We start from the raw sequence: 17,344 nt of genomic DNA, 5'->3' as shown, positions 1-17,344 counted from the left end.
TATACCAGTTATATCTTCTTTTTTATGTTCAATCTTCTAAGGATATGCTAATATTAAATTAGGAAACTAATAGTCACCCCAGTCTTACAAGAACCTCAGATTTTGAGATTTAAAAAAATGCCTAATTAAAGTAACAGAAAATAATTCAATATCATAATTATAATGTAGATAACCAATTACTTTGAAATAATATCTATAAAACCAGAAAACTTACTGGGAAGCAAATGTGCAGGTGGTAGCAATTGGATATTTTGAGGGTTGTATAAGCTTTGCAACAAAGGACTAAACATACTACTCATTAACACCTTCATAACGAGTTATTCATTTGGTGATTTTTAAATATAGGAAAAATTATTTGAATCAGAAAGGCAGAGGAAACAATTGGCAGAAGAACTCCAGAATGTGAAACAAGTAAGTACGTGTGTCATGTATAATATGTGTTTTTATATGTGTGTGTAAACAGGTGAAGTGTAAAGCAGCAATGCTTTATAATATTCCAGAGCTTATAGATGCAAACCAATTATATAGATCTTGAAAGGATCTATATAATTCACTTTTGGAAGCAGTACATGTGCTAAAGCTCTGCTATTGTTGCTCAAAAAAAAAAACAAATGTTAAAACTCCAATTTGATAATTGCTTTCAAAACCAGATATCCATGGACCAGAATGATCAGTCTCCTTGCCTTTCTATTCTTTTTTTTTTTCCTTTTACCTTTTCTTTTCACCTTTTATCCATACCTCATTTTATTAAAGACAAAAAAGAAAAAAGTCCAATGGAAGTCATTTTTTAATTTATAGAACATTATTGGAGATCAATGGTGGTCGCCTGATTTCAAATCTCCCCTACATTATCCCCCCCAAAATCAAAAAATTGACAAAACCCATTGCCGTCGAGGAGAGCAAATAAAACCATACATGACCCATACCTTCAACATGACTATGTGACAGAGAATGCTACAACCTTCAAATCACATGTAAATCAAATATGAAAGAAAAATTCCTGCAGCTCACCTGTCACAGCAAGCCTGGGATACAGAGAACAGCGGAGGTAAGACTTAAAAGACTATTAAAACAGAAAAAAAGGAAGTGGAGAAATTAGATGAAATACAAACAAAATCACCTCCAGAAAGAGAAAGTATACCAGTTAATGCCATAATACTGAATACAGGTTAAGTAGTCTTCAGCATTAGCTGTAAGAAAGGGGCTGTCATAGATTGAACGGCGTCCCCCCAAAATATGTGTCAACTTGGCAAGGCCATGATTCCCAGTATTATGTGATTGTCCACAATTTTGTTATCTGATACGATTATTCTGTGTTGTAAATCCTACCTCTGTGATGGTAGTGAGGTAGGATTAGAGGTAGTTTATTAATGAGGCGGGATTCAGTCTATAAGATTAGATTGTGTCTTAAACCAATCTCTTTGAGTTATAAAAGAGAGAAGCAAGCAGAGAGACAGGGGGACCTCATACTACCAAGAAACAAGAGCCAGGAGAATAGTACATTCTTTGGGTCCCTGCACTAAGAAGCTTCTCAACCAGGGAAGACTGATAACAAGGACCTTCCCCCGAGATGACAGAGAGAGAAAGCCTCCCCATGGAGCTGGCACCCTGAATTCGAGCTTCTAGCCTCCTAGACTGTGAGAAAATAAATTTCTCTTTGTTAAAGCCACCCACTTGTGGTATTTCTGTTATATCAGCACTAGATAACTAAGACAGGCTGGAAAGTATGCAACCAGAAGTGATAAAGAAGTGATAGCCTTGGAGAAATGTTGCTTCTGTGGAAGAATCAGGTATATATAGAGAGGATGGTATCCCTTGCAGAGTAGGCAGTGAAAGAAAAGAAGGAAATAAGAGGAGGAAAATTATGAATCCTGCAGAAATCCCTGCCAAACCCTCCCCCCACGACCATCAACAACACCATTCATAAAATAAACTGCTCGGAAGAGGGTACCCTTGAACTAAACTCTTTCTGTGAAGTAAAAGGGAATTTAGAAAATCTGACCTCATCGTTATAGAACTACTGAAAAAATCAAAAATGTGAATTAACACTTTCCTGCTAATGAATACTCTGCACGACAATTCAGCAATGAAGCTGAAGAAAAGTCGCTAACACGACACTCCAAAATCAAATATCTCCAAACAAGCTTTTGAGGCTATGGAAAACACATAAGTCAGAAATAAAAAACAAAGAATAGAAATTGACAAAAAAGGGGGGGGGGATGAAATGAGCGTTAATAAAACTTGGGAAAGAAATAGAAGAAAAAGATTAAATCATAATAGAGAGGAAATGAAATTACAAGGTGCCCAACGAAGAATGTATACAAATGAAAAGTATACATTGAAGAAAATCAGGAAAATGAAAATAGAGCAAAAAGTAAAAAGGTTTCCCAGAAAAGTAAGTAAAAGCAACTGAAGAATACTAATATTTAAAACCATTAATTATCCAAGAAAACTTTCCAAGAATTAAAAAGACCAAAATCTGTCATAGGGAACTGGGGAAATGGGGCCTGGAGAGATAAACTCCAGGATATCTTAGTAAAATTCTTATACTTTTAAAATAAATAAAAAATGTGGCATGCCTCCAGTTGAAAAGAGTTAATAACTTACAAAGGCAATAGGATTAGGTTGGCATCAGCCTTCTCAGTGGAGCAGCATTTTTAAGACACTAAGAGAAAGACATTGTGAACCAAGAATATTGTATATAGCCAAACTGACCTTCAGCTATCAAGGCTGTAGAAAATAATTTCGGAATGTGCCAGCATGCAGGGAATAGTCTACACATGTGGTATTACTGAGGAATCTAGGAGAAGATGAGCTTCATCCAACCAAAAAATTACTAGGATAACTTTGGCAAAAGTTTCCAAACAGTGATCACATCGTATATTTTATTGTAGAGCGAAGACTAAAATGAGAGTGAGTTCATGGGTAAAAGAATAATTTATAAACATTACATTCTAAGAAATATCAAAAGAATGCAATGGTTTAAAAAAGGAAAGATAAGGGAGAAAATAGAGGATGATCATTCTGTTGAATAAGTAAAGGCTAGTCATCAAGGAGTATCATTCAAAACTGACGTATCAGATAGTAAAAGATTAAGTAAGAATAAAGGGGAATTCAGCCATTATAAAAAGTAATAATGCTAATCTAATTTACAGAATGAAAATAAAAACCTTTCTAAGTACCACAAGGAATTTATTAAAGATGCAAAAGACCCACAAAATTAAAAAAACAGTAAATTTAATGTCCATAGTAATTTTAATATAAAATAATATGATGGAATTTAAACCAAACAGAATAGTCACTTTAATCAGCGTGGATGGGATTAACTTGTCTATTAAAATAAAAGGTTTTCTCAGGAAAATATAGTTTACCATAACTGACCTCAGTAGATATAGAAAGTTTAAACAGACCGGTTTCCATAGAAGAAATAAAGTTATCAAGGAAACTATCCTATAGGAAAGGACCAGGCTAGATGGTTTCACAGAGGAATTTAACCAAAACTTTGGCAATCAACCACAAAACTAAATAAATTGCTTCAGAGCATAGAAAATGAGAAAATTTCCAAATTCTTTCTATGATGCAAGCATAACATTGGTCTTTAGCCTGACAAAAAGTAGAGCAGGAAAAAAAAAGATACAACAAGACTAGAGAAAACAATTAGAGACATATGAATTAAGAAGAAAACTATATCTGCAGATGACATGGTAGCGTAACTGGAAAATCCTAGAGAATAAATGAAAAAACTAAATTAACAAAATTGCAAGCTAACAAGATATAAAATTAATATATAAAACTCAATTGCATTCATGGAGGAAAGGGGGGACCTTGCTTATAGTAGAATGTCCCATGCGGACTGATAATTGCAGAGTGGCTGCTGGAGTTGGAAAAACAGCGTTTTGTATCTATTGTAGTAAAGGCTGCATCAGGCAAGAATCATAAGATGGTAAATCTAGAGGGAAATTTTGATGAAAGGAAGAATATTTACATGGTTTTAAATTGTCTGTCTCTACAAACTGCTTATTAATTGCAAAGGGAAAAATAGTAATTATATATTAGAGAAATCCGACAATACCTTAACTGGTGATGAAAATGGACATATCCAGTGAAGAACAGATGGACATTTTATTACTTCAAATGTGATACACAGCTATCACTTACATAGTATTCTGGCCGAAAACATAAAACCTGAATCCAACTGTGAGGAAACATCAGAAAAACCAAAAGCGAGGGAGAGCTTTATTTTATTTAAAAAAAAAAAAAAAAAGGCACATGTGGGATATATGTGTGGAGAGGTTGTATTCTTCAGAAATGCCAATGCAATAATAAAAAAAAAAAACAGGCTGTAGAATGTCCCAGTTTAAGGAGGCTAAAGATACATGACCCCACGTGTCTGTCAGTTTGTTTTACTGTGGTGGCTTGCGTGTTGCTGTGATGCTCGAAGCTATGCGACCAGTATTTCAAATACCAGTAGTGTCAACGATGGTGGACAGGTTTCAGCAGAGCTTCCAGACTAAGACATATTAGGAAAAAGGACCTGGCAGTCTGCTTCTGAAAAAAAAATTGGCCAGTGAAAACCTTCTGAATAGCAGCGGAACATGGTCTGGTATAGTACCAGAAAATGAGCCTCTCAGGTTGGAAGGCACTCAAAATAAAACCTCAAAGTAGAGTCGACCTTAATGACGTGGTTGGAGTAAAACTTTCAGGACCTTCATTTGCTGAGGTGGCACGGCTCAAAATGAGAAGAAACAGCTGCAAACATCCATTAAAAATTAATAAATGGAATGTACAAAGCATGAATCTAGGAAAGTTGGAGGTTGTCAGAAATGAAATGGACTGCATAAACATTGCATAAAAATTTCTTAGGCATTAAAGCCAGTTGCTATTGACTGCCGAATAGGGTTTCCAAGGACTGGCTGGTGGGTTCAAACTGCTAACCTTTTGGTTAGCAGCCAACTTCTTAACCATTATGCCACCAGGGCTCTGACTCACCAGGGCTCCAACATTAGTGAGCTGAAATGGACCAGTATTTGCCATTTTGAATCAGACAGTTGTATGGTCTGCTAAGCTGGGAATGACAAATTGAAGAGGAATGGCATACATTCATCATCAAAAAGAACATTTCAGGATCTACCCTTCTACCCTGAAGTACAACACTGTCAGTGATAGGGTGATATCCATATGCCTACAAGAAGACCAGTTAATATGATGATTATTCAAATTTACACACCACGCACTAATGCCAAAGATGAGGAAACTGAAGATTTTTACCAGCATCTGCAGTCTGAAATTGATCAATCAATCCAGATGCATTGATAATTACTGGTGATTGGAATGCAAAAGTTGGAAACAAAGAAGGATTAGTATTTGGAAACATGGCCTTGGTGATAGAAACAATGCTAGAGATTGCATGATAGAATTTTGCAAGACCAACAACTTAGTTACTGCAGATACTTTTTTTCAGCAACATAAACAGTGACGATACACGTGAACCTCACCAGATGGAAAACACAGGAATCAATTGACTACATCTGTGGAAAGAAACTATGGAGAAGCTCAATATCATCAGTCTGAACAAGGCCAGGGACAGACTGTGGAGCAGACCACCAATTGCTCATATGCAAGTTCAAGTTAAAGCTGAAGAAAATTAGGGCAAGTCCACAAGAGCCAAAATAGAACAGAGTATATCCCACCTGTATATAGAGACCATCTCAAGAATAGATTTGACACACTGAACACTAATGACCGAAGACCAGATAAGTTGTTGAATGACATCAAGGACATCATACATGAGGAAAACAAAAAGTCATTAAAAATAAAGAAATACCAAAATGAATGTAAGAAGAGACTGTGAAACTTATTCTTGAATGTAGGGTAGCTGAAGCGAATGGAAGAAATGATGAAGTAAAAGAGCTGAACAAAAAGATTTCAAAGGGCAGCTCAAGAAGAAAAAGTAAAGTATTATAAAGACATGTGCAAAGACCTAGAGTTATAAAACCAAAAGAGAAGAACACGTTGGTATTTCTGACAATGAAAGAACTGAAGAAAAAATTCAAGCCTCAAGCTGCATTATTGAAGGATTCTACAGGGATAATATTGAATGATCCAGGATGCATCAAAACAAAATGGAAGGAATAGACAAAGTCTCTCTACCAAAAAGAATTGGTTGACATTCAGCGATTTCAGAAGGTAACATGTGATCAGTAATCGATGGTACTGAAGGAAGAAATCCAAGCTGCACTGAAGAGAGTGGTGAAAAACAAGGCTCCAGGAATTGACAGAGTACCAATTGAGATGTTTCAACAAACAGATGCCACGCTGGAGGTGCTCATTCATCTACGGAAGACAGCTTCCTGGCCAACCAACAGAAGAAATCCATATTTGTGCCCATTTCAAAGAAAGGTGACCCAACAGAATTCAAAAATTATTGAAGAATATCCTTAATATCATACACAAGTAAAATTTTGCTTAAAATCATTCAAAAGCAACTGCAGTAGTATATCTACAGGGAACTGCCAGAAGTTCAAGCCAAATTCAGAAGAGGATATGGAACGAGGGATATCATTGCTGATGTCAGATGGATCTTGGCTGAAAGCAGAGAATACCAGAAAGATTTTTTACTTGTGTTATTGACTATGCAAAGGCATTCAAATTATGGATAATATTGCAAAGAATGGGAATTCCAAAACATTTAATTGTGTTCATGAGGAACCTCTACATAGACCAAGAGGCAGTCGTTTGAACAGAACGAGAGGATATTGCATGGCTTAAAGCCAGGAAAAGTGTGTGTCAGGGTTGTATCCTTTCACCATACTTATTCAGTCTGTATGCTGAGCAAATAATCTGAGAAGCTGGGCCATATGAAGAAAAACTCAGCATCAAGATTTGAGGAAGACTCATTAACCTCCTGCAATATGCAGATGACACAACCTTGCTTGCTGAACGTGAAGAGGACCTGAAGCACTTACTGATGAAGATCAATGACTGTTGCCTTCAGTATGGATTATACCTCAACATGAAGAAAACAAAAATTCTCACAGCTGGACCAATAAGCATCATCATGATAAACAGAAAAAATATTGACCTTCTCAAGAATTTCATTTTACTGGGATCCACAGTCAACACCCATGGAAGCAGCAGTTAGGAAATCAAAAGATGCATTGCAGTGGGCAAATCTGCTGCAAAAGATATCACTTTGAGGAGTCAGGTGCGCCTAACCCAAGCCATGGTATTTTCAGTCACCTCATATACATGAGAAAGCTGGACAATGAATAAGGAAGACCGAAGAAGAATTGACGCCTTTGAATTATGGTGTTGGTAAAGAGTATTGATTATACCATGGACTGCCGAAAGAATGAATAAATGTGTCTTGAAAAAGTACAGCCAGAATGCTGCTTAGAAGGAAGGATGGCAAAACTTCATCTCACATACTTTGGACATGTTATCAAGAAGGACCAGTCCCTGGAGAAGGACATCATGCTTGGTAGAGAGTCAGCGAAAAAGAGGAAGACCCTCAATGAAATGGATTGATACAGTGGCTGCAACAATTGACTCAAGCATAACTACGATTTTGAGGATGGTGCAGGACCGGGCAGTGTTTAATTCTCTTGTATGTTGGGTCGATATGAGTTGGAACTGACTTCAGGGCACCTAACCACAACAGAGACATGAAAACTAAATACAATACCTGACCCTAGACTGGATACTCTCCTGGAGGGAGAAAAATGTTATAAAGGACATAATTGGGTCAACTGACAAAATTGAAATACAGATAGTAGATTAGTATTGCATCAATGTTAAATTCCTGAATTTGATAGCTGCACTGTAGTTATATAAGAGAATGTCCCCATTCTTAGGAAATACACACGGAAAATTTTAGGGGTAAAGATCCATGATGTAGGTAACTTACCCTCACATAGTTTAAAAAAAAAAAATGTGTGTGTATTTACATTTATGAAGTCCCTGGGTGGTGCAAATGGTTAACTCACTTGGTTGTCAGTTAGAGTCTACCCATAGGCATCTTGGAAGAAAGGCCTGATAATCTACTTTCAAAAAACGAGCCATTAAAAACCCCCATGGAGCACAGTTTTACCCTGACACAAATGGAGTCACCATGAGTTGGAATTGACAGCAACTTCTTATTTAAATTTTTATTTATATATGGAGAGAGAGAGAGATTGAGAATATGGTAAATCTCAGCGGCAACAACCTCCAAGTATCAGTGGCTTACAGGAATACTTTATATCTCACTGATGACCATGTTGGCAAAAGGATGAATCTGGGTGAAGGGCACGAGGATGTTTTTGTACTGTTCTTATTCTTACAACTTTTCTGTACGTTTGAAATTCTCTCCCAAGTAAAAAGTTATAAAAAGTCATTTTTGGCCTAATCCTGAGCTCTCATTTTATTAAATATTTTTGTACTTTGGTTCATATTCCATTTCAGTTCTTTTGATTTTTTTATATTCTGTACATGCAGAAGCTATTAGTTTGTATGGTCATGCTTTCTTACATTTTAGTGTTCCTTTGAATCCTGAAAGCAGAGTTTTATAAACCTTCTTCATTAATTTTTGTATGTAGAATAATTAAGGAGTGGGGCATTTCCCATCTACATTTAATTAATTTGCTTTCCCCTAAATACCTGGAACTTACAAGCTTTAGAATAACAAGCATGTTTGATAAAATAATAATTCCATTAAGGACTGATGTGAGACATGAATCTAAAGAAAAATAGTTCTGATTTCTTTTTCTAGCAATACCTGCAGTACCTACTTTTCCCACATGAGGCCCTCCTGTATTTATTTCTTTGAAAGGATTATTTTCTGTTATTAAGGGAGGTCAACTCTGCCTAGGACTCATATATATCGGTATTTAATAGAAGTCAGTAGGAAAAGACGGGGCATAGATGGGAGGGAGAACAGAGAGAATCTTACATGAGGCATAGTCATTTGAAATAGGAATTAGTGTTGTTAGTGATGGGCTTTGGAGTCAGACCATTCTAGGTTTATACCCTAACGCTTCCACTGGCTAGCTTTTGACCTTGGACAAATTACTTCACCTTTCTAAGCCCTTTTCCTCATCTATAAAATGAGTTTAATAATAGGATCCTTGGCAAGTGTATTGAAAGTATTAACTGAGATAATGTATATAAAAAACCAAATCCACTGCCGTCTAGTCGATTCCGACTCATAGTGACCCTATAGGACAGAGTAGAACTTCCCTGTAGAGTTTCCAAGGAGCACCTGGCGGATTCGAACTGCCGACCTTTTTGGTTAGCAGACATAGCACTTAAGCACTGCACCACCAGGGTTTCCATATAATGTGTATAAACCAAACCAAACCAAACCCACTGCCTTCAAGTTGATTCCGACTCATAGTGACCCTATAGGACAGAGTAGAACTGCCCCATAGAGTTTCCAAGGAGCTCCTGGCAGATTTGAACTGCCGACCTTTTGGTTAGCAGCCATAGCACTTAACCACTACGCCACCAGGGTTTCCATAATGTGTATAGCATATAGTAAACACTCAATAAATATTAACTATTATAGTTATTATTACAAATAACAGTAATACAAAATAAAAAGTACTAAGTGCGAAAAAAGAGGTATAAATGTTTGTTTTAACCATTTGATTTGGAGGAGGAAAAACCTAATTTACCTAGGGGGATCAGTGGGCTTTTCATAGATAAGGTGGCATATGAACTTAGAAGAACACTCCAGGCAGACTAAAGAGCATGAAAATCATGGTGTAAAAAGAAAAAGCTTGTCTTCAGAGCCAAAATAGGCCACATCCAAATTGTTGACCATGCATTTTAAAAATTACGGAATTTTACCACTTTTTACCACCTCCAACAGTGGCCTAAGCCACCATCATCTTCTGCCTGTGTTATTGTTATAGCTTCCTACCACATCACCCTGTCTTACCTTTGCTCCCCCTACAGTCTAATCTGAACACCGCAGCCAGAAAGATCCTTTTAAAACAAGTCAGAACTCTCCATGACATTCCACCTCACTCAAAGTAAAAGCCAAAATCCTACAAGTAGAAGCCTACAAGTAAATGCCAAAGCCTATGTAATCTGCCATGCCATCCCACCTCACACACTCCTCTTGCTTTGGTGACCTCATCTCCTACCACTCGTCCACTCTCCCATCTTCTACTACTGGCTCCAGTGCCTCTGACCTCCCTGCACCATCACTGCACTAATCCCCCAGCCCGCACTGTGTATTTGTGTGTTTTGTAGTATTGATTGCTTTCTAACGCACCATGTAATTTACTTGTTATGTTTTTGCCCATTGTCTCTATTCGGCAACTAGAAGGTAAGCTTTGGGAAGGCAACTGTCTTTGATTTGTTCTTTGATGTGTCTTAAGCAGCTAGGACAACTGGCACAGAGTAGGTACTCAGTAAGTATTTGGTGAATGAATAAAGAGATCAGTTAATATCTATGCTTTAAGAAGATTAATCTGATAGAAATTTCAAAAATAACAAGGTCAGTTAAGATACCCTTGTAATAGTCTTGAACAGCACTGTTGAATAGAAATAAAATGAAAGCCACATGTGTATTGTTAAATTTCGAGTAGTCACATTTTTAGTGTTAATGTTAAATGGTGGTGTGTTTAATTTCAGATTCCAGTTGTTCATTGCTAATGTTTAAAAAAAAAAAAAGGAAATTACTTTTGTATATTAAGCTTGCTCTAACCACTTATTAGTTTCAGGAGTTTTTTTGTCAATTGTTTGAGATTTTCTATATAGACAGAGTATCATCTACGAAGAAAGACATTTGTATTTCTTCCTTCTCAATCTATATACCTTTTATTTCCTTTTCTTGTCTTATTGCATTTGCTAGGACTTCCAGTACATTACTGAATAGGAGTAATTACAGTGTATTTTTGTCTTTCTCTCAGTCTTAGAAGGAGAACACTTAGTTTCTCACCATTAAGTGGGGTGGTCACTGTAGGATTTTTATAGATGTTCTTTGACAAGTTGAGGAAGTTCCCTCTACTCTTCCACATTATTTTAAAAAAATTTTTAAAGAAACATGTAAAACTAATTTACCTGTTTAATTAGTATATCTAAATTATGTAATATATCTAAAATGTTATATTTTAACATGTGTTTTATTCATCTAGTTTTGCTATAACAGAAATACCACAAGTGGATGCTTTAACAAACAGAAATTTATTCTCTCACAATCTAGGAAGTTAGACATCCAAATTCAGGGTACCAGCTCCAGGGGAAGGCTTTCTTTCTCTGTGGGCTCTGGGGGAAGGTCCTTTTTATCAATCTTCCCCTGGTCTAAGAGCTTTTCAGTGCTCCTGGCTCTTCCTTGATGATAATGAGGCCCCCCTGTCTCTCTGCTTGCTTCTCTCTTTTATATCTCAAAAGAGATTAAGATACAACTTAATCTTGTAGATTGAGTCCCGCCTCATTAACATAACTGCTTCTAATCCTGCCTCATTAGCATCACAGAGGTAGGATTTACAAAACATAGAAAAAAATCACATCAGATGACAAAATGGTGGACAGTCATACAATACTGGGAATCATGGCCTAGCCAAGTTGACACACATTTTTGGGTGACACAATTCAATCATGACAACATGTAATAATATAAAAATTCACTAATGAACTGTTCTACATTCTTTTTCATACTTGAAATTTGAAATCCAGCATTATTTTACACTTACAGCACATGTCAATGTGGACATTAAATTTTCATTAGAAATACTGAATCTGTGTGTGGAGTTCATAAAATTTATAGTTGGAAAAGGTAGCTTTACATACCAAATTGTTCCAAATACAGTTAAAAATTTCCAGTAACTAAACTGAGTGTCAAAAATCATTTACTTTTCATATTTGTACCCACATTGACTAAACTATTTCATCTTTTCTTAGAAGATTTGATTTACCTTGGAAGCTAAATCATTTTTAAACTACACCTGTTAGTTCAATATATTCACTAATTCTTGTGTCAATTCAGCATTATTAACATCAAATTCAAAGAGGTGTTATATAAATTGGAAGCAACTTTAAATTGATCAGTTTTAAGGAAAACAAAAAAGCAATCAATAATACAAAACACACAGCTCTGGTGGCGCAATGTTAAAGTGTTCACCTGCTATCCAAAAGGTCAGCGATTTGAACCCACCAGCCCTTCTGTAAGATAAAAGACCAGGCTATCTGCTCCTGTAAAGATTATGGCCTAGGAAACCCTATGGGGCAGTTCTTCTCTGCCATATAGGGTCCCTATGAATTGGAATGGACTTGACAGGAAACAACATCAACAAAATTACTTCAAATTTTTTTTTTTTTTTTTAGTTTTTATAGCCAGTTTACAAAATACTGTCAATAATTTAAATCTACATACTGATTTATAGTAAAGTATGTATATGTATATGCATAATTATTATTATTGATATAGATTACAAAAATTTTCCATTTCAGTACAAGTTCTCATACATTTCTAGCTTCACAAATAAACTTTTCCTTTCCTTGGAGCTTCAAATTTGACTCATTCATATGCAGTGTGATATCGATGGAAAAATGTAAATCACATTGCTATTTTTTGTCTTTGATTATTAAATATTTCTTTTGTTTTAAGAAAACCATGACTTGAACTTAAAAGTAAAGCACACCTTTTTGAAACTCATTCACAACTCAGCCAACGATCCTTGGCAAAGAATATAGGATCATTAAATTCATTGTCTTCTATTTCTTTTAATGATTTCATAAACTGGTGATTATTTATAGGATTTTCACGTATATGCTGGATAATGTTAACAACTGTATGCATGATGCTTTTTATACTATTTCCCCCCAGAAAGCTGAGCACAAATATTTTCAATACATATCATACAGTAGGATGAAACAATAAAGAAAACATCAATCTCTGGTTTTAAATTTTTAATAAATCTGAGTTTTTGACCCAGCATAGCTGGAGCACCATCTCTCATGATAAAAAACTTTTTTGTTTGTTTTGTTTTTCCATATCTAACTTGAGTCTTCTTTAACAGATATAAAAGAATTAAAAAATATCTCCTCCATAAGTTTGAAGTTTTAGGCTGCAAGTTGAAAATACTTTGTTGTAAATTTAGAAGTCCTGAAACAAAGCATGCCAAAAGTATGAACTGGGTAATTTCTTATATCACATGGCTCACCTAAAGTGAAGTAAAAGTATTTGCAAGTTTTCAAATTTTGAATCAATTGATCATTGATGTTGTTATAAATTCTTGCATTCTGTGGGCATGTTTGTTTTGTGGCTTAATTGAAGATCTTTCCATTTTAGAAAGTGTCTTTTTCTCATATTTTTCTGACAAAATTAACATAAGTAAAATTACCGTTAAATCAAAAAATGGTTTCTTTCCCTGTGTAGGATTCCAAGCTATTTTATAGCTAGCCAAAGTTACAAATGTTGGACATAGAATTCTGATTTTAGGTGACTGATTCATTCTGTTTTGACTGTTGAAAGGAAATCTATCATGTTCACTATGCCTTTGCAAAAATATCTCTTAATATTCTTCACTTTTTTATATATTTAGAAAACTTTTCTCGCACAAAAAACAGCTTTTTTGCTTTGTTCTCCCCCAACAAATTGCACTTCCATTCATTGTGAAATTCGCGGCACATCTTCCTCTAGTCTCTTTTTTTTTCTTTACTGATCCAGCCATTTTACTTGTTAATTCACCTTAAAATTTGAGAAGTGATTGTCCAGATAATAGGTAGTGGAGGATTTAACGGGGTAGCGGTAATGGGAATACACCAAAGGGACCAGTGTGAAAGCTCCACGGAGATAAAGTCAACCAGACATAACAATGTTAGAATGCGCAGTAATAAGCAGAGAGAGCAGCCTTGTGATTTGTTGATTAAGAGGGTTATAACGATGCAATTAACAACATAGGAGAAATGAGGTTGAGAGTAAAGATATTTTAATTTATAGTATTGTTTACTATTTAGTTTCCAGTTTGCAGAAAAAGAAAAATATCTGTATATGTCTTTGTGTTTACAAACCCACAGGCATGTGTACTGAAACACAACTCTTGATTCCAGAGGCAAGCACTTGCAGTAAAAAATAGACCACCTGAATCAACCTGACAGCTATCCATTTCTTAATAGATCATGTGTTGACCATGCATACCATTCAGTTTCTTTATGTATATATTGTTGTGGTAGTGTTGTATGCTGTGGAGTTGACCCTGTGTCATAGTGACCTTATATGACCGAGTAGAACTGCCCCGTAGGGTTTCCTAGACTATCTATAATCTTTATGAGAGCAGATCACTAGATCTGTTCTCCCGCGGAGGGGCCGATGGGTTTAAACAGCCCACCTTTCGGTTAGCAGCCGAGCACTTAACCATTATGTCACCAGGGCTCCTCTTACGTATATAGCATGATACTATTCTGTTAATGGGATCTGAGTGGTACAGACTTACTATTAATGAGTTTCTAGGCTTTAGTGAAAATACTACCTCTGCATTTTTCCAAGAATCTCCTTTTGTTCACAATTAATGAAAGAGCCTTTAAAAATTAGAAATTGAGAGTAAGAGTGTATAACTCTTAATGACTTAAAAATCAGAAATTTTAGTTGTATGAAATTTGGCAAAGTTTTCTTCCCTCTTATTTTGGTATCTTTTTGAAGATCTTGACATGAAGTCAGCACAGTAATAATAATTGCACCAAATAAATCCTTTAAGTCCACTGGAAATCACTACTGGATTGATTCTTAGTTTGTTTTCCAATAACGGTTGCCAGTTGCTTCCAAAGGGGCAGAAACCTGTTGCCATCGAGTCGATTCTGACTCATAGTGACAGGGGGACACAGTTTGATATCCTTTATTCGTTCACTTTTACACTTGTAATTGAATTATTTGAGATAGTGGCCTGGTCCTAAAAACAGAATAATCTCCCCTTTTGAAGGTGCAATACCAGTTGCCATCAAGTTGATTCTGATTTATGGTGACCCATGTGTGTCAGAGTAGAACTGTGCCCCAGAGGGTTTTCAAAGACCAGTTTTTTATAGCTCACCAGACCTCTGCGTGTACTCAAACCACCAACCTTTTGGTTAGCAGCCCAGCACATTAACTGTTTGCGGAGGGTGTATTAGCTATTTTAAATTATGGGAATTCATTTAACTTCATTTTGTGTAGTGACCTGAAAAAAAAAAAAACAGTGAGGAACTAAAAGGAGGCAGGGACAAAGGAGAAAGAAAAGGAGAGTAGGCTAGAAATAAATAAAAAGGAAAGAACAAGCTATAAATGGATCCTTTTTCACCAGAAAGATCAAGTCCATTATTTTTTGACAACCAGGAGTGGCTACCAGAATACTAACTCACTGTTCTGTAAAGAATTGGCTATGCTGTTCTCCAAAATCTAAATATTTTTTGATGAGTATTTGTGCCTTAGAGAATAACCCAACCTTACCATTTAAATTCATGGGCATAATTTCCCACGAAATTACACTTATTATTTTTTCTTCAAGTTATAACAACTTTTAACAGGCATGGGCCGTTCTTCTAGCAACTACCTTTGATCAACTTTCTAAAACTACTCTCACACTTAAGCTGTTTTTAAAGTTTCTTTCAGCATAGCGCTATGACCTAAGGCAGCAATGAATTGGTGCACTCCAAAACTCAAATATTTAGCCTGTCTGAACCAGTCTTTGCCCTAAAGAAACACGGGAAATTATTCATTTGGCAATCTCTCTACGTTCAGATAAGCCCAACTGTAGTCGACCTCACCTGTGCAAAGGTTGGGTTGCATGCTTGAAGAGAGCAAAGTCCTGAGACAGAAATGTAAAGTCAAATCAGCACAGGATTCTCTGTGGATAAGTAAAATTGAAAAAGAACTTAGTAACAGCTGGTGCAGCTAGCATGTGAGTTATCTTAGTTTATGGATGAAGCAACAGAGGACACTTTAAGAACAGATTAAGTAAATGTATCCCTAAAAGAGACAATAAGTTGCCCCAAAACAGATAATTGAAGAGACCTGCCATTCCTCAGAGCCCTGTTTGTTGGTGCAGTGGTTAAATGTTCAGCTGTTAATGGAAAGGTTAGCCACTCAGAGGGAGACAGATGTGGCAGTCTGCTTCCATAAAGACTTACAGCCTTGGCAGGATTTTTACTCTCTTCACTGACTCGTAATGCCACCTTTGTGGTGTACCAATTTTCTAGATGATGTTTTTTCCAGGTTATTGCTATTGGGGACTGTGCTACTATGGACAAAGTTTTCATGTCTCTGGTTAAAGTTGCGAGCAGTTATTGCAGTTACTCTTGGTTATTTTACCTGAGGCGCAGACTCGGTGGGTCATGGGGTGTGTAAATGTTGCACTTGGTAATGCCAAACCGTTTTCTAACTTGCATCAGTTTACACTCTCCACAGCCTTTCCAACACGCGGTATTGTCAGACTTTATAATTTTTGCCAATTGAATGGGTATAAAAATGTACCGTACTGTATTCTTGCTTTATATTTCCCTGATCAGATCACCAGTGATGCTTTCTTGGCCACATGTATTTCTTCTTTGGTGAAATGGCTCATCCCCTTGTTTTATTGGATTATTTGTGTTCTTATTTGCATAAGAAATCTCTATGCCGTTTTGATACTAATTCCTTGACAGTTGTGCTTATTGTGAATACATTCTCCCAGTTTCAACTGTCAAAAAGGTGGGGAGGGGCAATAAGTAATAACTGAGGACATGTTCACATTTTTACACTTTTAGAGATTGTATTCCTTTGTGCATTTATTAAACAGTAAAGCCTCTAATTTTAAGAATTGATATGACTTCCCACTCACTTTTTATTCTTCTCTAGTCATCTGAATATTTTATAGTTTTTTCAGTATAACACTAGAGGGAATTCTAAGATGCCATCTCATCTTCAGAGAGAAAAAGAAAAACATGTATTTGTTAGTCATTTCTATCCTAGTAGAGTGCTCTAATAAAATGTGCCTATGCTTCCATTTCAGATGGTTGCTTGTGACCTCAGAATGTCAGCTTTTATTTTGTATTAAAAACCCTCTTCACAAGGATCCTTCATGCTGCTCTTTTATGGCCATAGCCACCTCCTTCCATCCCACCCGCTTCCCTAACTCCTGGCAACCACTAATCTCTTCTCCCTATCTGTAATTTTATCATCTCAAGAATGTTATATAAATGAAATACAGTACCTAACTTTTTGGAATTGGCCTTTTTCACTCAGCATCATTGCCTTGAGATCCATCCAAGTTGTTGTGTATACCAGTAGTTCCGTTCTTTTCATTGCTGAGTGCATGCAAACTGGTGATACCTGAATAAGGTTGGTGGGTTATATCAATGTCGATTTCCTGGTTATGATGTTGTACAATATTAATGCAAGATGTAA

At 36.1% G+C, this 17,344-nt stretch overlaps 1 protein-coding gene across 5 annotated transcripts in view; it reads left to right on the top strand.

The window, feature by feature from the left end:
• Positions 1-17,344, top strand: part of STXBP4 (syntaxin binding protein 4) — a 191,816-nt gene that overhangs the window by 70,653 nt on the left and 103,819 nt on the right. For all 5 annotated transcript variants that reach the window (XM_049861123.1, XM_049861126.1, XM_049861124.1 and 2 more), the window contains one exon: positions 346-411. In XM_049861123.1, the coding sequence (XP_049717080.1) occupies positions 346-411 (66 nt within the window). The remainder of the gene's footprint in view (positions 1-345; positions 412-17,344) is intronic.

This window comes from Elephas maximus, chromosome 19 (assembly GCF_024166365.1).
Source record: "Elephas maximus indicus isolate mEleMax1 chromosome 19, mEleMax1 primary haplotype, whole genome shotgun sequence".
NCBI lineage: Eukaryota > Metazoa > Chordata > Mammalia > Proboscidea > Elephantidae > Elephas > Elephas maximus.
This window is presented reverse-complemented; position numbering and strand designations above follow the sequence as displayed.